At 37.9% G+C, this 24,086-nt stretch overlaps 1 protein-coding gene across 6 annotated transcripts; it reads left to right on the top strand.

Moving 5' to 3' along the window:
* The first annotated feature begins 2 nt into the window (after nt 1-2).
* On the top strand, nt 3-24,069 carry KBTBD3 (kelch repeat and BTB domain containing 3). Of its 6 annotated transcripts, none has more exons than XM_069808274.1 (5): nt 3-289; nt 13,936-14,280; nt 15,072-15,171; nt 15,443-15,690; nt 18,520-24,069. In XM_069808274.1, the coding sequence occupies exons 4-5, from the start codon at nt 15,467-15,469 to the stop codon at nt 20,138-20,140; spliced, it is 1,845 nt and encodes a 614-aa protein (XP_069664375.1). In that variant the 5' UTR covers nt 3-289; nt 13,936-14,280; nt 15,072-15,171; nt 15,443-15,466; the 3' UTR covers nt 20,141-24,069. The 6 variants fall into 6 exon arrangements, with proteins under 6 accessions (XP_069664375.1, XP_069664377.1, XP_069664374.1 ...); XM_069808275.1 differs by lacking the exon at nt 3-289 and adding an exon at nt 619-3,375; XM_069808276.1 differs by lacking the exon at nt 13,936-14,280.
* The last annotated feature ends 17 nt before the right edge of the window (nt 24,070-24,086 follow it).

The raw sequence follows: 24,086 nt of genomic DNA on the forward strand, positions 1-24,086 counted from the left end.
CAGCCAATCAGACATCAAAGTGCCCTGTGAGTGACAGGGGAATGCGCCAGGTATCGACTTATCAGGGGAAAGGCGGTGCCTGCGGCTGAACTGCACCCATGGTGTCGTCAGCGAGCACAGAGAGGAACCCGCTCGGGTGGATGGGTGGGCTTTCGTCAGGATTGACGGCCGCGGGAACCATTCCAAGTAGAAGAAGCGGAAGAATGACACCGGAAGGAGCCAATCTGCTGGCGCTGCTCCTGCGGAGGGTGGGCCAGACTGGTCGGCGAGCTGCTGGTGTTGGCTGCAGGTGGGTGCGCGCTGTTCGGAGGGAGCGCTAAGGGGGGGCTAGCACTTCGCCGGTTGCGGAGAGGTGACAGCGCTGGAGACCGCCACATCCCGTGGCCGGGCCCCGCGGCCGCGCTGCGAGAGGAGGGGAAGCCTTCTGCACCATCCGGCCAGAATTAGTCCTCCCTTAGAATGAACGGCGGCGCCGCAGGGCGCATGCGCGGGCGGCGTGGGCATGCTCCGTAGCGGCGCTGACACAGCTACCCTCCCGCCGGCGGGTGGGGCGAGGGGCGGGGCTGACGGGGCTGCCGCGGTCTCTGAGGCTGGCGCCGACGGGCTGCGGGGCCTGACGTGGTTGGGGGTGGCCGGTAACCGCGGCCATGGCAAAAAGAATGTAATTTCCCTGTAACTTCTGGCTGTCGCCGGCTTTGTGCGAGACCGGGCCGCGTTTACCGCGTTGGGGAGAGTGTCCGCTGGGGGTTCTCCGTGGCACCGTTATGGCTTTACGGCAGGTGACTCTCCCCGTCGCTGCCGTTCGTACGTCCGTGCTCCTGAAGGAGCGTCCCGGCCGCTGTAGAGCTGGCACATGCCGGGAGCTGCAGCAGCGGGGGCGGCCTGTGCGCCTTCCCTGCACTTGCTGCTTTGCATTGACTAGAGAAGAGGAGACGGTTGTTCACACCTCGGATGCAAAGCACTGTATCACCCTAGCTTGAGTCTGACTTCTAAAGAGTATGTCCAAACAAAAGACTTCGGTGCTCTTTGTGTAGTTGTCTGAACTGCATTCCCTGTGCCCTCAGTTATAGGCCATCTGTAAATCATCAAAAGGTAGTAATTTTGTTTGAATTTGGTTTTGAAGTTGAGGCATGGCTAAAAAACTTAGGGTCGGTTTGAAAATTTATGACCCTCCTTTCTGTTGCTTGCCTTCAGAAGTATTTATGCTTTAACCATTCTGTATTGACCATGTACAAATCATGCAAAAATACAGAAAATTATATTATTTCAGGTATTTCTTAGAATCTTTCTTTTTTTGTTGTTGTTGTTTAGCATTCCCAGCTCCCTGTTAATGTGCAAAAGTGCTGTTTCTACACAGGCCAGAAGAACTCCTGTCTTTCTGCCTAAAGAAGTCTCAGTTAAAACTCAGTATAGGTTGGTCTTTGCAAAATATTTTAAACACAGAAGTGACATTTTGGGGAAAAAATGTTTCAGCAAGGAATCCGTAGTGTAATTCACTTATTTTTAAATATGGTTTCCATTTTTTTTTCATTATTTAGTCAAGGAAGGATGTCACAAATACTCCCTTACGTATTATCCAAAGACAGAGACAAAGTTAACTGACAGCAGAGGACGATTTAGCACAGTAAGAAAAAAAACCCAGGAAAATGCTATTCACCAATATCAAATTGTAGCTGAGGCTTACGTTTCAGGCATTGTATTCTGCACACTTTAAAGAGGAAATTGTGGCCATATCTATATGTAGTTCCTGATATGTGATAATTCTAACGGAATATGGATCTTACCTAGTTCCAAAAAACCCCTCAGGTTTGATTAATAGGTTTGACTTGTCAATGCATTCTACTTAGAGAGATGTAAACATACAGCAGTTTTTTTCACTAGCATATTTATTGATTTTTTTAAAAAAATAAGTATCATGTAAGTGCAAACTGAGATTCAAGATGCACTGTATAATATGTAATATGAATAAGTTCAATATAAACCCACATTTTTATTATAAGTAAAACATGCTATGATAATAAGCTATGCTAAATTATTCTATAAATATGCTTAAAATTGCATGTGTGTTTTGAAAAAAACACATATTTTAATGACATACAGAAATGACGGACTACAGAACCCAGTAAAAGCAGTTATTTCTTCTTCCAGAATTTGCAGTTATTATTTTTGCCAGAATTAGAAGTACAGCATGGCATTTTAATTCTGATTTTTTTTTTTCTGAAAATGAAAATTAGAGTTCTTGAACTTTTTTACCTAAGAAAATAATTTCTAAAGGAACTTCATGTATTCGAGAAATTTAGCTTTATGGTAGAATCTGGTCAGTTTAAGTTCTTCTAAGTGATTATTTTCTCTATCTTAATGGATTCATCTGTTTGTGAGAGGGTATGCAATTAAAGATCACTGCTTGCAGAGAGGGAATCTTCCACTTTTGGAAAGCCTCCAGGAATCAGTGCAATTTCACTGCTTCCTATAGGAACTATGCTGGGGTTTCTTTCCAAGCTGGTTTTTTTTCAATCACTTCTAAAGAACCCAAAGCTTTAAAGTCTCTGTGTCACCTTTTCTTCTTAGAATACTGTCTCAACATGTATTATTGATAAATGCCACTTTTGTGGATTAAATGTCTCAGAAGGTCACATGCATCTTTTTTTATTTTCTAAAAATTATTGACTGAATATTAATTTTCTTTGAAGCTCAGTTATTTATGAAAAAGCTGTGAGACTCAGTTGCATTGAGATTTCCAAAGAGGAACCTGGAATTCTGTTGCTGTCTGGTTTCAGTCTTAGACAGTCAGCATCAATCAAAACAATAATACAAAAATAATAATAAAAGTACAGAACTTTGTACTTAGTATTTATAATTTAATTACATTTCAATCCACTCCTATCTTTTAAGTCAGCAATTAGAAGTGTCACCAAATCCTTTAGATACCTGTTCCGCTCATATTCATCTTGCTGAATATAAATTAGATGCTCTTAAATTAGATGTGTAGTGGGGAGTGATGTCTTTAAAAATTGTTAACAAGTTATTAATTTCTCCCCTTTTGAATAGATAAGGAGTGAAAATAGCAAATCATCTGGATGGGTATATCGTAGACTTAATAATATAATACTTATTTTTTAATATTAGATTTTAAAATGCTGACCTTGACTTTTTCAAAACTTACATTAACTGTACAGTTAAATTTTGTATGAAAAAAAGAGCTAAAACTTCTCTAGAGAAATGTATACAATTTCTTTATCTTTGTTGGTCTTAATTCTTTCTTCCTAGGTACATAAAGTATGCTGTAAAATATCAGCATTTATGATTTCTCTTTTTTAAAATCCTGCTATCTAGTAAGACATACTATCCAAGTTGGGAGAAGGCTAATGGACAAAGGTAATGTTCTCCTGAAGAACAATTTATTTCTCGTAAGATATCTGCTAAGAAGTATTAAGAATGAATATTCTTTTTTATAATTGGTGAGAGACTGCTGTAGCACAGCTATATCGTGCTCTGAGATAAAGCAGATAGATTGTTTTACAATTGTTTGTAAATAGTAAAGTACCAAATAAAGGTTGAGTTTAGACTCTTTTTGCCAGCTGTTGTTGGTAGAGGAGAGAACATCTACACACAGAATGTTATTTGTACTGTCTGAATGTGTACATGCCTCATGCAAGGTTGGTGTCTGTTATGCTGGGAACAGTCTCAGGCTTCAGTCCTGTTACAAAGGTTCGGTCATGTTTATTGTCAGGCAGGCATGGCCCTAACACGCTTTTTCTGACAAAGTGCTAACTTACATATACACGATACTTATGTATGCTCAATACTTTCACAAAACAACATCCACTAGGCTCCCCTAGGGGAATATATACAAATATATACAAAAAACCATATCTGTATATATATTTTTATCTTAATATTATAGTGATCAAAATAGTTTGGTGTAAGTCTTCTCCAGTGTCATTCTGTACCCTGTGTTCTCATCTGGGTGTTTGTGCTCCATTCTTATTACACAGGCCTTTGCCCTTCCTTGTTTAATAAATATTCCTCTGTTATTCACTTAGAATTAATTGCACATCTTATACTATTCTCAACTTCATTAGGACATTCAAACTTTTGTAACCATCTTATCTGTCAGTCACAGCCCCTAAGGCTAATTTGACTGTTGGATTAGCGAAATCTTTTCATCAAAAGTGTTTATGAATATATGTACTTTATATAAGTATGTTCTGATCGGTGCTTTCATAAGAAAACTGCAGTAGACCCTGCACAAACAGAAGTTCATCTCTGCTCAAAGTTCACTCTGCAGTTCTGTTTGCTTTGGTGTTTCAAGTCTGGTGGAATGGATGTGAACACCGTTTCTAGGAGGCATATTGCAGTGGTTATGATTTTAGTGTATGTCTGTTGAGATATTCTGCAAATGGCTGTCCTGGATGTTTTTGGACTCCTATCTAAGTTTAACAGTATGCTGTGTTTACAGACTCTTAGTGTAATATCTAGGCTTCAACAAATATCCAGGTTATAAAACTGATACTCAAAAGGGCAGCTGGACTTTCTGAAGGGTAAGTATAAACAAATAAATTACACATTTCAACTTCTTCCACATATAGAATTGTAAGTACATCTAAGAAGGATTGTTGATGGTGCCAACTAAAAGAAAATATAAATACGTTATGTCTTATAACTATCTTTGGAAAGGGAACATTAGCATTGGTGAAGTAAAAGAATTCCTCTAGAAATTCAGTGAGTGTTTTTGGCAGCTGTTTGCTTGGTGTACAAGTATTAAGGTCAATTAAACATTTTATTGTAGCTTTTAACCAATAGATAGATACTAATAATAGGAATGGGTGTATATCTCATATTTTGACTATGGGCTTATCAGACTTCTCAGTGTGTTTACCTGGCATCTGGGTCAATGAGCTCATTATGTTTTAGGCTGCTCCATCCCTTATTGTCTTGGGAAAAGAACAGTGTTAAAACAGAGGGGTCTTGTGAACAGCAGAACTAATGAGGTCTAGGTCCTTATTAGTGGACTTTGTGACAAACTATAAGAATGCTCTTACCCTCCAGTGCTCCCAGGTGGTCCCTTAGTTCATGGACTGTAATGACTAAAATCAGCTTACTATCTCTATCCTCCTGCTGTTCAACTGCTAGCTGCTTTGTGGCTATACATAGGCTGGCCATTTCTTGCCACTTAACCAACAGGTGTGCAGAATGCCTTGCCCCTCAACTGGAGATCTGTACAGATAGCTTTGAGAGGTGCATATATCTCCCCAAGCATGTATTATGTGGGGTTAACCTTAATAACATTGCAGTCGGTATCAAATTTCACCGTAATGGCCAATAGGCCACTTGTCTGATGTGACTTTCAAGCAGAAAAACAGGGCAAATATATTAATGTTTTCCCACAAGCAGCATTCAATACCCGGTGTGCAGTAAGCCAATCTTACACACAGAACCAAGATATTTATTTATTTCATGTTTGCGCAAAGATGGGTACTAGATGATAATTCCACAAAGCTAGAACACCACACCAAAGAACTACAACATATTTATCCTGTTACATGATTAGTAAAAACCTGCCTAAATTTACGTTCATTGGTTAGTAGTCACCATCTCATCTACTATTGGTTAGTTATATTAGGCTCACTTGCTATGTAAATTACCAAGCATGCTCCTTGCAAGCGGGGGGGCAAGTCTTTCCAGTCTTGAATTGAGTTGGTGGTCATGATCTCCCCCTGCAGCCTTTACCTTTCCCCTAGTTACCGCAGTTTTTCTGACTTCATGTTTCTTTGTCAATCATTCGGCCTTCAGTGCCTTCTGGGGCAGGATGTTCCCTTTTTATCAGTCTTCTAGTTCTTCAAGGGCATAGTTGTTAGTAAGGTATGATAAAAAGTAATCAGGCCTGCATAGTGAAATTATTGAGTAATGGTCCTTCTTAAAGGACAGTGCATCATGTTTAACACTAAATTAAGCAGTATTGCCACAGTCTAGGCATGAACTCAAACATATGCCTACGTTTCCCCTCTTTGAGACTGTAAAAGAGGAACCTCAGTGTGGTTTCTCTTATATCAGTCTCACCTCAAATTATTTTCTCATAAACCTTAGATCCATTAGTAGAACAACATTTAACAACACAAGATATTAGTGCGTAAATACATACAAAAGCTATTAAAGCAACTATTATATAGCTCAAAAACCTTTTTACCCATAAACTTAAATCGGGGAACCAGGAAGTCAACCATTTAAATGTTTCTTCAAATCCGTAAGATGTGTCATCCTTTTGTATCTCATGGAGCATTTTAGTCTGTCTCCAGATTTATTCTAGGTCTGTAGAAATTCTACCACTCTGATCCACATATACACAGCAACTAGTATTTAGAACTGTGCGTACCCCTCCCTGAGAGGTTAACATCATATTGAGAGCCATCCTGTCTTACAAAGTGATTTTGGCTAATTCTGATACTTCTTCCTGTAAAGCTTTAATAGCATCATAAGTCTCGTTTCCAATTTTCTCAATTGTAGCTGAAATGTTTAGTATAGCTTTTTCTAATTCACTAACTCCTAACCAGGGAATAAACCACCTCACAAAGGTGTGAAATCCTGTGGGTCTCTGGATTAGAAGTTCTTTTACTTCTTCGAAGGTAGCAGCCGGTCTGTGTTACAATTACATCTCTCTAGACATTGATAATAATTTCCTGGTAAATTGTGAACTTTCCATTCTTGTCCTATTTTGTCATTGTATGATGTTTGGTCACTGTTATTCTGCACATGCTTTACAAATTCTGGGAAAGAGAAATTGAGGGGTATTCCTATTAAAGGAATACCTTTGTTAGAATACTTGGGGAAATGAGTACGGATCCAACAATTAGACTTTTTTTGCCATTTGTACTGTTTCTTGCATCAAAGTAAAATGCCAAGTCTGCTCCCATGGATTTCCTGGTTCCCCACAGAGCGCTCTGGCATTTTTTAGCTTTATCCATTGGCAACAGAGGCGTATCACCCTCCTTAGCTCCTTCATTTCTTTTCTGAAAGAAATCTGTATATCTGAAAAAGTATGAAAATAGTTATCCAAATGCAATACAAAGATACTAGGCCTTGTATACAGTCTAACTCAATACCTGACCCTTTTAAAGTCCCAACCACAGTTTACTGGGATTGAGAGAGCTTCAGCTTCAGTGATCCTGTTTCTTCAGAGATCCATCCCTTCTGCGGAGCGTTCTTCATGTGGGTATAGTGTATCCACAAATCTATACCTTTCACTTTTATACAGCAGTATAAGTGATAAGTAGCACCAGGTAAGGTCCTTTCCACTTTTCTTTCAAAGGCTCATCTTTCCAGGTACAGATGAAAACTTCATCTCTGGGTTGGAATTCATGCACCAGTGAGTCTAAAGGTAAAGGAGCTCACTGGTTAAGGTACCTATGTAAGGAAGACAAAGTCTGCGACAGGGATAATAAATAATTAACCAACATTTCTTCTCCTTTTATGTGCATTTGGTCTCCTTTTCCCAGCATTGAGTTTGCAGGATACAGTTTTCCATACAGTATTTCAAAAGGACTCACTTTTTCTGTTACTCTAGGAGTGACCCAAATTCTCATTAATGCTGTAAGTAGAACTTCTGCCCACTTCATTTGCGTTTCCTGACACAGCTTTGAGATCTGGCTCTTTAGGGTTTGGTTCATCCTTTCTACCTTCCCACTTGATTGGGGTCTCCAAGGTATATGTAGATCCCATTGTATTTATAGAAACTTGGCGACCCCCTGAACTACTTCAGCTATAAAGTGAGGCCTGTTGTCTGATGACATCCCTTCTGGCATGCCGAATCTCGGAATTACTGCTCTGAGCAGGATTCTAACTACTTCTCTAGATTTGTTGGTATGGCATGGGAAGGCTTCAGGCCACCCAGAAAAAGTAGCTACCAACACCAAAAGGTACTTAAACTGGTTACATTTTGGTAGTTCGGAAAAATCCATTTGCCAGTATTCCCCTGGGGTTCAGCCTTGTCCCACTTCTTCAGAAGGACCCTTTCTTTGAATTTTTGGATTATTCTTGCAACACTGCTGACAGTGTCATACAATTACATAGGCTAATTCTTGCATTTTTGGTCCTGCAGCATATCTTTTAATGCTCGCAACCAAAGCATCTGCTCCCATATGGGATTCATCATGGGTTTTCTTTAATATTTTTCTTACCATTGGGGTGGTGATCAATACCTGTCCATGTTTAGTTACCCACTAACCTTCCTTCCTCTGTCTTGGTACATTCCTAAATATTTAGCAAGTTGATCATCTTCAGAATATTCCAGAGGTTCCCATTGAACTTCTCTTGGTGGGATCAATGCCCCAGTCAGTGATCCTCTTTCTGCAACTCTTTTAGCCGTTTCATCTGCCTTTTGATTTCCTTTAATTGTCTTGGTTTGTCCTTTCTGGTAAGCTTTGCAATGTACAATCACAATTTCTTTTGGTCCTAAAACAGTTTTCAGCAGTTTTAAAATCTCTGGCCCGTATTTGATAGGGATTCCTTGAGAGGATAACAATCCACACTCATTCCAAATGGCTCCATGTGCATGGACCACTCCAAACACATATTTGGAGTCTATATATGTTTACCTTTTTATCTTTGGACAGCTTTAAAGCTCAAGTTAGAGCTATGATTTCTGCTTTCTGACAGAGGTATTGGGTGGTTACCATGGCATACCCAGCTTTCCATTCTCCATTCATTATAAAGCTACTTCCATCTGTAAAAAGTTCAGTTTCTGGATTGATTAAAGGTACATCTTTCAAATCAGGATGGCTAGAGTATACCTGTTCCATAACTTGCAGGCAGTTGTGTTCCAGTTCTCCCTTCTTGTCTACCAGCATTAAAGTGGCAGGATTTAAGGTTGAAGACATTTTTAAAGTGATGTCATCCGGTTCGATCACCACCTGATACTGGGCTAACCTGCGAGGAGAGATCCAATGGTGCCCCTTTTGTTCAAGTACAGCTATCACTGCATGTGGTACAAAAACTGTGACAGGCTGCCCCAAGGTTAATTTCCGGGCTTCTTTAACTAACACCACCACTGCAGCCACAGCTCTCAAACATGCAGGCCATCCTTTGCTTACTTTGTCTAACTGCTTGGAGAAGGAAGCTACTGGTCTTTTCCAGTCTCCCAGAGTCTGAGTCAGGACTCCCAATGCTACATGTTCCCTCTCATGCACATATAATGTAAAGAGTTTCCTTAAGTCTGGCAGACGCAGAGGAGGGACTCTCATTAGTTCAATTTTAATGGAATCAAATCCTTTCCAGCACTCTTGTGTCCATTCCAAAGTTTCCCCAGGCCCCTTCATAGCTGCATGTAATGGTTTGGCAATCATGCTGAAATTTGGTATCCAGAGTCTACACCATCCAGCCATTCCCAAGAACCCTCATAGTTGTCTCTTAGGGGCAGGGGGAGCTATTCAACACATAGCTTCACTTCTTTCTGCTCCTAGTTTCCTCTTTCCCTGAGATATCTCTAATCCCAAGTAAGTTACAGTGGCCTGTATTATTTGAGGCTTTTTCTGAGATAATCGATATCCAGCCAGTCCCAAGAAATTCAGCAAATCCATAGTTGCAATTTTACATTGTTGTTCAGTCTTTGCCCCAAGTAGGATATCATCTATGTACTGCAGCAAAGCAATGGAAGGATTCTTACCTTGCCAATTTTCCAATTCCTTGGTAAGTACATTACCAAACAGTGTTGGGTGATTTTTGAATCCTTGTGGCAGCATGGTCCAGCAGAGTTGTATTTTCCTCACTGTGGTAGGACTCTCCCACTCAAAGGTGAATATTTTCTGGCTTTCTTCTTCCAAGGGGATGCTAAAGAAGGCATTTTTTAGATCTAACATTGTATAATACACACTATCTTCTGGAATTGCTGACAAGGTATAAGGATTTGGGACAACTGGATGTACATGAACTGTGCTTTTATTAATTTTTTTCATGTCTTGTACCAACTGATACTCTTGAGTTTGAGGTTTCTTAACTGGCAAGATGGGAGTGTTGTACTCTGACTGACATTTCCGCAACAATCTATACTACACAAAAGTATTAATCAATGGTTCTAAGCCCACTCTGGTCTCTAATTTCATAGGATATTGGTTTTTCCTTACCAGTTGAGCTCCCGATTTTAATTCAACTTTTACTGGAGTAGCGTTTTTGGCTCGTCCAGGTTTCTTGGAAGCCCGTACCAGGGGTATTACAGCATCCAAAATTTCCTCTGAGATTCCAGTCCCCTCCTGTTTCTTTTCGGTCACTAGACACAATTGAGCCCTCCATGCTGTCTCTTCAAGCACGTGTAGCTGAATAGACTTACCAGAAAATGTCAGTTGCGCTTTCAATTTACACAATAGGTCATGTCCCAGCAATGGGAGGGTGCATTCTGGCATATATAGAAATTCATGAGTCAATGTAGTATTTCTGATTGTACATTCCATAGGTTTTAAAAACGGCTTAAGAGCTCGCTTTCCTGTGACCCCAACAATTGGCATATACATTTTATTTAAAGGCCCCTTACAACTAGGTACTACCTAATGGGTTGCCCCGCTGTCTACCAGGAAGTCTGTAACTTCATTCCCCAACTTTACGGGAACCAGGGGATTGGCTGGGGAAATCTCAGTATTCTCCTCCAGTCCACTTCATTTGGTATCAGGTATCTCTAACATAATCTGATCAACACCTGACTCTGGTCCCCCTTTTTCCTGAGGATTCAGCAAATAATTTTTCTTTCTGTGGGCATTCCTTCCACATTTTCTCAATAGGACCCCACTGATTGCTTCCAATTCAATAGATCTGAGGTAGTGAACGGGCCATGTACAAATACTGGCTGTCCCTCCGCTCCTATTGCCTGTCTCAAGGGAGCTTGTATAATGGGATGCTGTTCCCTCGTTCTCCCTGAGATTGGGCTAAATTTCTCACTCCGTGCACTTGAGCCGGATGTGGCCTGGTCTTCATCTTCACTGTCGCTGCTATCCCATGATTTCCTTTTCTCATCCCTTCACTCTACATTTACTGGATTCCCCTTTGGGACCAACATCTTCACACCTTCAGCCTCCCCAGCATCCTTAGCACACTTCCCTTTACATTCTTTTCCAATTTCACAATTTTTACAATTCTTTTTCTTTCCCTTTCCATTAGCACTTTCTGCTAATACATACATTCCATCAGCATCATCCATCAACAATGTACATTTTTATGGGTTTCATGATTACGTCTTAAAACGAAAACCAAATCAACATACACAACTTCATCCCATTTATCCATCCTTCTACAAAACAACATTAATTGTAAAATAGTATTATAATTCAATAATCCATTCTCTGGCCATTTTTCTCCATCCTCCAGTTCATACATGAGCCACCTTTGGGCACAATAAGGTTTTAATTTATCTTTCTTCAGGGGATCTCCTCTGAACTTTCTCCAATTTTTCAGGATTCATCCTAAGGGAGTACACAGGGATACTTTGGTAGAGGCAGCCGCACCCATATTACACGTATTATTATTTCCCAGGAGAAATTTCTTAACCCACAGCTACATATACCTTTTTCCAATCCCCCTGTCAGAGTAAGAAGCCTTTTAAGCTCCTGCTGCGGGCCCTTCTTGGTGCATCTTACACAGAGCAATTCAGAGTGTTTTTGAAAGCAGCTACTTACCTCCATTGTCCCTTGCCTCCCTTTAAATATCTTGTATTGGCATTGCACCATTGAGGTGCCTGTCATCTCTCTGTAGAGAGGAACTGGTGGATTCCCCAATCAAAATGTCGGTGCGTGCTGGAGTCCCTCCTGGTCCCATCTCCTGTCCGGAGCAGCAGGACAATCTGGGCAAGGCTTAAAATGGCCATCCCGTCTGGGTCACCAGAAACTGTTGTCCCACAACTGGGGTTCAATACCCAGCGTGCAATAAGCCAATCTTACACACAGAGCTATTTATTTCATGTTTGTGCAAAGATGGGTGGTAGGTGATAATTCCACAAAGCTAGCACACCACACCAAAGAACTACAATTTATGTATTATGTCACATGATTAGTAAAAGCCCACTTTAAGGGGGTTTGGTTTTGGAGGGGTTTTTTTTTTTAGAAAACCAGGCTAATAGCTAACCAGGCATTTGTCAGTGTAAGATGTGTAAACATTCAGTATGTGAGCAGAGAAGTTTCATCAAGTGGTAGGGTAGCTTGAATTTGGTCACATCAGAGAACACATTTGATCTCACTGCAGGCAATACCCAGTCACATAACGCCAGTACTCAGGGTCTGATGCATCATGTTACAGGAGATGCTGGAAGGCTGGTTGTGTGACAAGTACCTGGTGGGTCAGATGATGGAAGAGGGCTTGAGTATATAGCCTTTGCCTGCCATGATAAGAAGCTGTGTCACACACAGCGGCATGTTAAGAAACAAAAGTAGGAGATCCTGAATCTAATGAACCATCTACTGGAATTTGGTTCTTGGTAATCCACATAAAGACAGACTTTGTAATTGGAATCCTGTGGGAGTAAATGGAGCAAATATAAGGAGGGTCGTTGCCCAGCTTTCCTGAACTCCAGACCTACGCAACATATGTCTGCACTCACTATGTTTTCTACCCTTTTGTCAGTAACTTGATCAAATATTTATAAATATAACTATCAATTAATTCATATGGCTTTGTAGAAGAATGCATGAAATAATTATAAATGCTAGTTGGCTTTGTTTAACATACCAAGGTTTAGCTGAATTGTTAATATATTTTGGAGGGCTCGAACAGACTCGTCAACAGATCCAGTAAACTGGTAGATTAGTACCAAAATTATCAAATAAAGCAAGAATTGGCTACAAGGGAGATGAGAGTTGAATTTTTTAATTTTTTTTTTTAATGGAGTGGAGGGGAGGATGAATTAGGCTAAGCCATAGCACAGTATTCATTAGTATCTTCATTAATGATACACAAAAACGTTAGAGGTACACTGCTGAAATTTGCTTTTAATAAAAAATCAGGAGACACTGCTATTACAGATTAGGATTAGGATGCACTGGATGACCTACAAATTGGAGTAGTGAGACACTGATGAGATCTTAACCATAATGCTGTACAACAAATCTGATATCAGTGAAAGAAATATGAGATCAAACTGGAGTGGGAGAAACTGCAAGAAATAATAAGGATAAAACAAATTAAGTCATATAAATGGACCTTGGAAAGTTTGACAATTGTTCATTCTAATAAAAATTGAGAGAGGATATCAACAGTCTTGATAATTGTAAGAGTGAATAAATATACAAAGGAAAATTAAGTCAAATGACAATTTTGACAGAAGAACAAATATATATAAGCATTAATAAATTGATTGTGTAATTAAAAGAAGGTTTGCAGTCTTGGCACCAATGTACCGGGATAGTCCTTCTGTGGAAATAGTGGCGGTAAAAGAAAACTTTCTGAAACATAAATTGCTTTTATGAAAGTGATTACATGATGTCTTTGCCTAAAATAGCAGAGATGGACTTGATGACATTAGATGTTTCTGTGTTCATTATACAAAGTTGATTGTTACCAAAATTGGTAACTTTACCTACAGAAAGCAAGATGTACATTGGAGCTCGCTATAGAAATTACATGTAAAAGGAGAAAGACGTCTACTATCTATTATGAATTCCAGAATTTTGTGAAAAGGTTTACATTCCCTTTAGAAGTGTTACTTTACATGATGCCATGTAAAGATTCCATGCTTGGAATTCACTTACTTTTTTTTTAAAGTTTCATTCAAATGTAGGAAACTAATTTTAGTGACACAACTCTGCTTTTGAAGATTCAGTCTTTTGAGGAACAGGCTTTTAAATTCATAAGAAAAGGGTACGCTAGAGAATTCTGACATATAAAAAAGCTTTATGATTTATGGAAGTTTATGAGGCCATACATTATCAGAATAAATGGTGGTCTTGTTCTTCTGTATCTTCCTAGTTCCTCAGGCTTAGAATGGAAAGAGTGAATACGTGAGATTGTCTGGCCATGGGAAGGAGAAGATGCCTGCTCCAAGGGTGCCAGTGCTGGCAGCAAGATCAATGGATCTCTTCTATTCCAGGAGACATGGAGGTCTATTTGTGGTTGGAGCTACCTGACTAGATAAAGTATAGATCAGTCTGCTATGAAAGTACCTTCTATGAAGAAGACTGCCTGATGGCTTAGTTTCTCTGAATGTATCACGTTGTCACGATAAGCCTTTTTATGAAATTAAAAACCAAAACCAATATTTTTCTGGTTTCCGGGTTTGGCTTGGAATTTTTATCCCCTTCTTTGTCAATTCAGGTGGGCCATTATCTGTTGCTAATTTTAATTGGAATTGTGGAAGCAAAATCCTGCAATAGCAAAACACTGGAATGTTTCCTTAAGCTTTAAAATAGGCAAGCTTGACTCAAATTTGCAGTAAGGGCACTTTATGCATCTGTAGCAGTATAAATAGCTCTTTAAATAGGTGTAAATAAAATATGTTCAAGTTTAAAGTTTCTTCATGTTGGCAAAGTGGAGTAAAATATTGTAAAAAATAGTGAAGACCAACATACCATACAAACAATGCACTTCAGTATAGGGATTTTCACCAGAAGAACTTGGCTGCTGAAAGGGAGATTGCACTGTCTTCAATTTAAATCAGTTCTGAAGCCAGTTAATTTACGCCACTGTAAATGAAGCTCACAGTGTGCAGCATATGCTGTAAGCAAACATACAGCTTCCTAAGCAAGACTAGAGGTACAAGATAAAATCAGTATCGACTAAACACTCAAAGTTGCACTGTCACCAAACCATCTCTAAATGACCCTATTTGGTAAGCCCTAGCAATCCTGTGATTAGGCCAGGCTGTCGGTGTTTGTTTGTATTCTGTTATTTTACTCCAGAATGCCTAATGGGAATCCACTTAGAAAGTAGTCTAGGAGCCTTTATCTCCCTTCCACTGTAAGCTGTAGAAAGACCACTGGTCTGCTTTGAGTTTGCGGGTTTGTAGTATACAGGTGAGCCTTTTGGAATCTAAAAATATGTAACAAAGTTTTCCTTTTCCATCTTCATTTTACACAAAATTTTAAGAGCTTGGGGGTTTTTTTTAGGGTAAGCCTAGGACTAGTCTTTTCTCTTGAATGACCATTAAAAATTTTAACACACTCCTTGGTGTGCTTCCTGTGGACTTTACTGAAAAAATTCATACAGGTGGGTACTATTTGTAGAGTTGTTCTTTGATATATTTCAGATATTTTACTTTTCAAAGTATGCTATATGTATATATTTTGCAAAGTAGAAGTATTATTATCAAACAAAATTCAGTGTAAAAGTCACAACACAAATTTATAACTGCATAGGACTTACAAACCAAATTCAATGCTGGGGATTTTTTTGTTTGTTTTATGGTATATTGATTTTATTTATTTATTTATTTTTAATAATAAGATTGTAGAATCAATTACTTATTTTTCCATTTCAGTTTCAGGAATAGATTGAAGAAACCATGGCCAATCAACGGGATTACATTAGCAGACCTATTTGCAATGGAATTTCTGTTCCTGAAAATAAAATCAATTCCTTAGTGGCTGAAGGTCATGGACAACAAATTCTAAAAGTACTACAAAAGTTCAGAGAACAAAATATATTTTTTGACTTTAAAATTCTTGTGAAAGATGAAATAATTCCTTGTCATCGTTGTGTACTGGCAGCGTGCAGTGATTTTTTCAGGTAAACCTAATTTTGGCATGAGTTTGCAGGAAATGGATTGTAAGTTCTGTGGGAGGGAGGGAAGGAATATAATTACAAAAATTAAAAAATAAATTGTCACAACTTACGTATGTCTGCAGAGTTTTGAGCAAAGCATTCAAACATCTTATTAAGGATAGCAAAAAAAAGAACCAAAACAAAACTACAGTGTTAGGTGCCTAACCATACCCCAAATACATCTGTTTGTATTTCCAAAGTGACATGAGGACTCTATGAATTTGAGTTTCAGACAGCATTCTATACTCTGAAATACAAATGTCAAACCATAAGTGCATGGTTCTGCTGTTAGGCAGAACTGACACAAGTTGTGTGTCCTTAAGACTGCCCGTTGCCCGTATCTGTACTTGAAGGTCTGCAAGGGTATTGTTTGACTTTGTATGCAACAGTCAATGTACTTTGACACATTTGTATTGTGAAACATAACAGGTTGATTACAAATACATCTTGCATTGAGCAACTGTGGATAAATTGTACATGGTTTTGGAACAGGACTGGATTTTGTGTAAGATGAGTGGTTAGTGGAGTGCCTTCAGAGGTATTGATATTAACTTATATTTTTTTACAAACTACAGATTTCAGCCTTTCAGCATGAAATGGATCTGTGGTCTTCCTTCTGGTGCTTAAAGCTATGGATTCTTAAGGGGCAGACAGATCATTCACATACAGGATATTAATTTATGAAGAACCTTGCTAACCTTTTTATTAGTAAGGTCCAAACTCACAATTCCATGCTAAAAGTCTGTTTCAAAATACACTTTTTACTAAAACAGAGAGCTAAGATGCTCCAACAATGAAAAAATGAGCTCCTGGAAATGAGTTAATGACCTTGATTCAGTTGCCCATGCATAGGTGACAAGTGTTACTTTCACATGGCCTGGAGCATCCCACAGTCTGTGGGAGTCTGCCATATATGACAGAGGATAGAGGCTAGACATGTTCTTAGGACTACTGTAAAAGGAAGAAATGCAGATGAAATAAGCTATTTCTCCAGTGTAGCAGCAGATTTGTTTTTTCTCTGACACACAGAACTACTTGCATTTCAAGTGTTTACTGCTTGACAGCACAGAGATGCTTTGGTAGAAAGGAATATTAAGATGAAATAACTAATTCTAAAAATTACCACTGGAAGCTAAGCACATGGTAACGTATCTGTCCTTTTCACAACTTACAGGCTCTTCAGGTTAAAATTTGCCAGGAGAGACCTCTCCCTGCATGTAATAGTTGATAAGAGCAGCCATCAAATTCATAAGTTGTCCTGGAATGCAAGGCCCATTTATTGCCTTCAAGGAATAAAAAGTACCTAGGTCCACTAGATAAATTTTAAAATGAAACACCTTTTGTCTTCCTTGGCCTTTGGACTTCTCTTAGTTTTGGTTTCATTGTGCAAACCCAAGATTCAGCAACATTTTGCTCCCTACTTGTTAGCTTTCACAATCAAAGCCTTTGCCTAGATTGCTCTCCTTCTACTACTATTGTTCAGTTCCTATTTTACTCTGTAATTTAGGGATTTGTATCATAGGTGTTGGGTTAGTGAGGAAAGGCTTCTAAGGATTGTCATTTAGTATGCAAAAAGGTCTTTGGGACTTAAGTGTCTTATTGTAATTTTATGTTCTTGTTGAGGAGGTCAGACAAGTTCCTGCTTTACCTGATGTTAACTTCCCAAAATGTATGCTATACACAGTGATATTTTTTTTTTCTCTTTGGCTTCATAAAATATGGGATTTTAAAAATCACATACTATACAGATACTAATTGTATAGCTGAACTATGATATAATACTCTTTTTTAATAGGAACTACCTATGATATATTAATAATCTAGATTATATATTTAGTATTTGATGATTTATCTAAATCTTTCTCCACCATTATCTTTTGTCAAATTCAGAAGCCATTGCTATCACAATGTTGCTGATGCTTAGGCTCTGGGAGGGTAGGACAAGTGATGTTGCAGCACTATTCTGTTGCCAGCACTTATCGGCTTGAAAAATTTCAATTATTTTATCTTGCTATGTTAGATTGTATGAAATAGTTAAATGTTATTACATATTTAGTAATAAAGTAGTCCAAGTTGTAATAAAATTTACACAAATCTACTCATCAAGTTTGTTCCATGACTTCAACCATCGTCTTTGTATTCAGTCACAATCTACTTTCTGCACAAGTTTCATTGTCATGCAATCATATGTCAAAACCTCATTTTTTCTGACATCTGCCTGTACCTATACATCTATTTGACACCTCTAAAGCAAAAACTAAGTTTCCTCATTTTTTTTTTCCTCTTTCACCCCTCACCTACTTTTATTACTGAGGAATGCACCCATCATCCATCCTGCCATTTGCTCAGCCTGCAATTTGGAAGGCCTTTTTTTGCTTAATTTTCTATATTCACCCACACTGCATGACCTAAATCATGGGGCTTTTTTACTGTATATTTTTTAAATCTGCCTTTCTTTCTCAAACTGTTGAAACTGTTGCTGCCCCGAACAATTTCACATTTTCTCTCACATTGAGAGCTGCAGAATTCATCGCTCTCTTTGAAAATCCATACAAAACACAGGTGCTGCTATCATTTTTATCAGCCATCACTGTGAATATGTTCTTATCACCACTCCTTTTTTCCTCAACCATATCAAGCAAATGCATTATTACTTATGAGAACCTCCACATTTTAGACCTCTACAGCCTGCCCACCTTATATGCCCGATTGTCTCCTTCCTCTCACATCAGTGTCTTCTGCTGTTTGCTAGATCTTTAATCTGTGTGTTTATCTTCTATATTTTATTCACAGAGCCATGTTTGAAGTTAATATGAAAGAACGAGATGATGGCAATGTTACTATTAGTAATCTATCACCCAAGGCAGTGAAAGCTTTTCTTGATTATGCTTACACAGGAAAAACAGAGATAACAAATGATAATGTGGAAATGCTCTTCCAACTGTCGTCATTTCTTCAAGTTTCACTCCTTTCCAAAGCTTGCAGTGACTTTTTAATAAAAAGTATTGATCTTGTGAATTGCTTACAGTTGCTTTCTCTATCAGAAAGTTACGGTTCTGTCCGCTTATTTGATCATGCACTCGATTTTGTACAGCACCACTTTTCCTTGCTGCTCAGATCAAGTGATTTTCTGGAGATGAATTTTGAGATACTACAAAAATGTCTTGAGGCTGATGAACTAGATGTCCCTGAGGAAGAATCAGTGTTGAAAGCTGTCCTTCAGTGGACCAAACACAACTTAGAAACACGACAGAAATACCTGCCTAATTTGATTAGAAAAGTGAGACTACACCAGTTACCTGAAAAGACTTTGCAGGACTTTCTACATTCTGAAGAACACTTACTTAAGAGTGCTAATTGCTCAATAATAATCAATGATGCAGTTAAAAGTGTGCAAAACTTTAGTGGACTGTTTCCAGATGCACGTCCTTCAACAACAGAAAAATATATATTTGTTCATAAAACTGATGAAGATGGAGAAAACAGACATACATTCTGCTACAACATCAAAACAGATAAATGGAAAGAACTACCACATACGCACATGATTGATCTTCCAGGGTCAAGTTTATCTAGCTATGGAGAAAAAATATTTATAACTGGAGGATGCAAAGGGAATTGTTATAGGACTGTCAGGCTTCACATTGCTGAACCATTCCATGATGCCACTGACCAAACCTGGTGCTACTGTCCAGTCAGCAATGAATTCTCCATAGTGTCAGCTATGAAAAAACCAAGGACAATGCACACATCTGTTGTAACCTTAAATCAGCTGTTTGTAATAGGTGGAAAGACCAGAGGAGCTCAAGAGACCCGAAGTCTTTTGGATGTAGAATCCTATAATCCTCTTTCCAAAGATTGGAAATCTGTAAGCCAATTACCAAGAGGTATCTACTATCCAGAAGCAAGCGCATGTCAGAATATAATTTACGTCCTTGGCTCAGAAGTTGAGATTACTGATGCCTTTAATCCATCTCTTGACTGTTTCTTTAAGTATAATGCTATGACTGATCAGTGGTCTGAGCTTGTAGCAGAATTTGGGCAGTTTTTCCATGCAACTCTCATCAAAGCCGTTCCAGTGAACTGTACATTGTACATATGTGATCTCTCCACCTACAAGGTCTACAGTTTTTGCCCAGAAACCTGTGTTTGGAAAGGGGAAGGATCTTTTGAATGTGCTGGCTTTAATGCAGGGGCAGTTGGGACAGAAGACAAAATTTATATATTAGGTGGTGATTATGCTCCAGAAGAAATCACAGATGAAGTTCAAGTCTACCATAGCAGTAGGTCTGAGTGGGAAGAAGTTTCACCAATGCCAAGAGCCTTAACTGAGTTTTACTGTCAGGTCATTCAGTTTAATAAATATAGGGATCCCTGGTCATCTGTACTGACAATTTGCTCTGGAGAATTTTGAAACTCCCAAGTCAAAAGAATCTATTTAAATGCACAAGTTTTAGAACAGCTTTTTAGGTATTAATTTACAGATGGAAAAATATGTACTGTTTTGTTTAAATCTTCAGTTTAAATTGTATGCTGTAGAATTGCTTTTGGAAGACTCCATTAAATTCTCATTCATGCTACTCATTATCTAGAAAGTATTACTTCATTTTATATGCAAGTGTTCTCTGTAATTATCTGAATAATTTTCAAAATATTACTTTTCAAAAAAGCATAATCATGAGGAATTCATTGTGTAATATGTGCCATTATTTCTGTAATATTCACAGTTGTCCCAGTAGACAAATTGCTGAGTGAGAAAACTGAGTGTGATACTGTTTTCCCTATGTAACTGAAGTTTAAAAGAAGTTTACATTAGTGTTGTTTTATTTAGGTTTTTTATATTCATAAACCTGTAAGAGGAATTAATTGTCAGCTTTGTCTTATTAGAATGACCTTAGCAAGGGCAAGAGCCAAAGTGACCTTCACAGCATTAAAACCACGTATCTAACTTGAAGAGACTGAGAATTCCTGTCATCTTACTTCAGCTCTTCAGTTTTACCAGTTTTTCTCCATCCTTGTGCCTTAGTAGTAGCTGTACTTTCTGTTTTCATCCCATTAACTGTGGCATGATAAACTTTGCTAACATTGCAGGGTGGGCAAGATTTCTACAGGATGGATGATTCATGTGGTTATCTTTGCTGCAGTCATGCTGTTAACTAAAGAAAAAACACTTTAGGGTGTTTTCTAACAGAAGTCTTCCATCTCTGAAGTCTCCAGTGCTACCTACTAAGCGGCCACTAGGCTGCTTACAGCAGCAAGCTGTAAAATAAATTTTAGTTGTTGCTTCGGTTAACTAGGGGAAAAGTTCGTATCTTGTCATACATCAAATACAAAGTTACAAAAATAAATCCCCATATGTAAAGTCAAAGTAAAGAGTATTTCTGAGGTAAAAGAAATACTTTTTTTAACTTCTATAGTGGTTTAAATGAGTTAAAACACTTTATCTTGTACTTCATTGTAATTTTAAGTGTTAAAATCTTACATGGTAAACACTACACAATATATTGCTTGATAAACTTTCAGTAGTCATCTATTATAATGTTAAAACTGTAATGGACTTTTAGTATTAATATTAGTCTAGGCATACACTGTGAAGTAAATTTGATCTCATGCATACAAAGCGGGACCTGTGTCTGACGGGACGACACTGAAAAAATTAGCTAGGTTTCATAAATTCATTTGTAGTCTTCCACAGCCTGAGAATTTTCTTTCCTACCAGCTATTTGAATAAGATATTGGGAGCCTTTATGTTCCATATAATTATTGTTTAAGCAGTAAGCTTATCTTCTGCCAGACAGAATGGTTCTAAACACCTAAGCACATCTTTTCCAAGCAGTTTAAAATGAACAAAATTTAGTGAGGCGTCTAAAACATCTTTCATATGGCTTGAGATGACCGTGGTAAGTTCATTATCACATCACTACTGCATGTACTTTTTGCAAAACTCAAGCTCAACATTAATGCTTAAAGCTTAATATCGCCTAGCAACACACTTCTGTTTTAAACAGTAAACAATGGAAAGTTCCAATTCTGTGATTGTCTCTCTAATTTGTTATCAGATACCTTTATAAGTTTAGATAACATTCATCATAAATATTTTCATAAGGAGGTATATGAAAATTACGCACATTTGGAGAACATATTAATAGAGTGGAACCCTCCCACTCAATAATTTATTTGTATTAAAATGCGTGTCAGTTCTGTAGAAGTAAATAGCTTGTTATTACAGTATTTCAGGCAACTTCTACGTTTATTTTGCTCTTTTCATAGTGAGTCTCCAAATTGTATTATAACTACACTTAGCTAGGTAACCTTACAATCACCACACTGAAATCCAAGCATTTTTCTATTGGAACACAACTACTTTTTGTTACTGCAAAGCAGATGTATTGAATAGTTTAGGAGAGATATACTATTCCTGCTTATTGAAACAGTAGGAGAAAAACAGACATATAGGAGAACAGTAGTTTTAGCATTAATACAGCTACTCAAGGTAGCATAGAGACTTCATTAACCATTAGCTATTGCAACTTGTCACTTCATCAGACTATGAGGCCCAATTCTCCTTTGCTTGTGTTTTTGTGTTGTTTCTATACCGGAGTAATAGGAGTATGCAATTTATGCAATGAGAAAAGTAACATATTATGCCCATAGTACATGGGTATAAATAGCTATGCAAATTGGAATAGACTAGAGAATTGCAAAGTTTTTTTAATTGCCACTGTCATGACCAAATTGCTGGGTCATATAAACAGCAAGTGAGTAAGTAATTCAGGTGATGCTCTTTCCTCTAAGTTTTTCCTTACAGCAAATTTTTTTTTGGCAGTCTTCCATCCAGCTACTTGCTGTACGTATAAGCCTCTGGCACATAACAACAGACAGAGCAATGACATAGTGTGGTAAGTTACTCATTATTAGCATATATGGTGAAAACTGAATGAAGCTTAATTTGGAAAATAGACATGCTTCTTTAATATTCTATGCTACATTTGCACAGGAACTAATGTCAGTTCCCAGTTTGACAAACCATTCATGGATTTCAAATGGAGTTGAGCTCTCTTGCTCAGTGATCAGGAAATAATGTAGTAGTGTCAGTTACTTTATACCATTGCTTAGAGAGAAGTTACTGTGAAATAGTACTAATTTTCTTCAGTTATGTAGGTAAGCCTGTATTACAACTCTCACAGAGGAAAAAAAGGTCATTTGCCACAATTCCACATACAGAGAGTTAAATCCAATAGCAGAATTGAGTGCAGAAGAAGCTGTGTTAGAAAGTCATGGTTAAAAACAAGGCTTTACGATAGAATTGAGGGCCTATGTTCCAAATCCTGTGATTAATTACTAATGATGTAAGAAATCTCAGCGAAGTCAACTACACTACTCCGAAGAATATGGATTACTTGCATGAATAACTGCTGTAGGTCTGGATCAAATAAGATTTTTCAGTCTGCTTTACACAGCTGTTATGCAATTTTTAAAAACTCACAAAATTAGTGCAGAGCGAGTTTTTCTATATTTTTTCTGACTTTTCAAAGCTCACAGTACTTTATGAAAAAGTACCTTTCTCTAAAAGTAGTCAATGACTAGATTAATGATTACCTACGTTCTCACTGAAATATAGTAAGATGTTTAAAACATACAGCTTGCATGTGAAGTTATAATCTACTACTTGCACTTAAATGATGTAACCAAAACATTTCTAATAGTATTCTATGTCACAGAACACATTATAAGCATGACCAGTATAATATACATAAAGATAATATATATTGTATGTGGGATTGTAATATCCAGTAATGACTATATTGGATAATCTTAATTTTTAAAGAATGCTATCAAAACATTATGGCACTTTGGTAATGTTATCATACTGGTTTAGTTGTTATAATAAATATCAATTATTCAGGTGTTTATATTGATCATGTTTGCACAGACCTGATGATTACTCTATTATTTATGTACTAATGAATTTATTTTCTATATTCTAAATACATTTGTAGTAAGTCAGTTTACTGCTGTTAAAAATTCATTATAGTCACAAAATGGAGTAGATTTACTGGGTCAGATTTATTTCTGGTATTACTCCATGAAGAAAGCTGTATACCTCCTCTGATTAGTAGTAGGTAAGGTATAGGCTATAGAATTGTGCTGTCTGCAGTTCGTAATGTGGAGTCTAATTTTAGGTGTTTCTGTTTGTAGGTGACCAACAGGAGGCAGCATGAGATCTATTTTAATTAAACCAGACTGAAACCAGGGATATATTTGACAATATTTATAGCTGAACATTATCCTCAATTTACTATTTTTCCCTTCTAACATCCAATAAAGCATAGAGATCAGTAACATTTTGCTGCTGCCTG

This window comes from Haliaeetus albicilla, chromosome 20 (assembly GCF_947461875.1).
Source record: "Haliaeetus albicilla chromosome 20, bHalAlb1.1, whole genome shotgun sequence".
In the NCBI taxonomy this organism is placed as follows: Eukaryota; Metazoa; Chordata; class Aves; order Accipitriformes; family Accipitridae; genus Haliaeetus; species Haliaeetus albicilla.

Excerpts from the sequence above, each read along its gene's own strand:
- KBTBD3 (XM_069808274.1), top strand. The coding sequence starts at position 15,467 with ATGGCCAATCAACGGGATTACATTAGCAGACCTATTTGCAATGGAATT. Across the intron at positions 15,691-18,519 it reads GCGTGCAGTGATTTTTTCAG|AGCCATGTTTGAAGTTAATA; the intron begins GTAAACCTAATT and ends TTTTATTCACAG.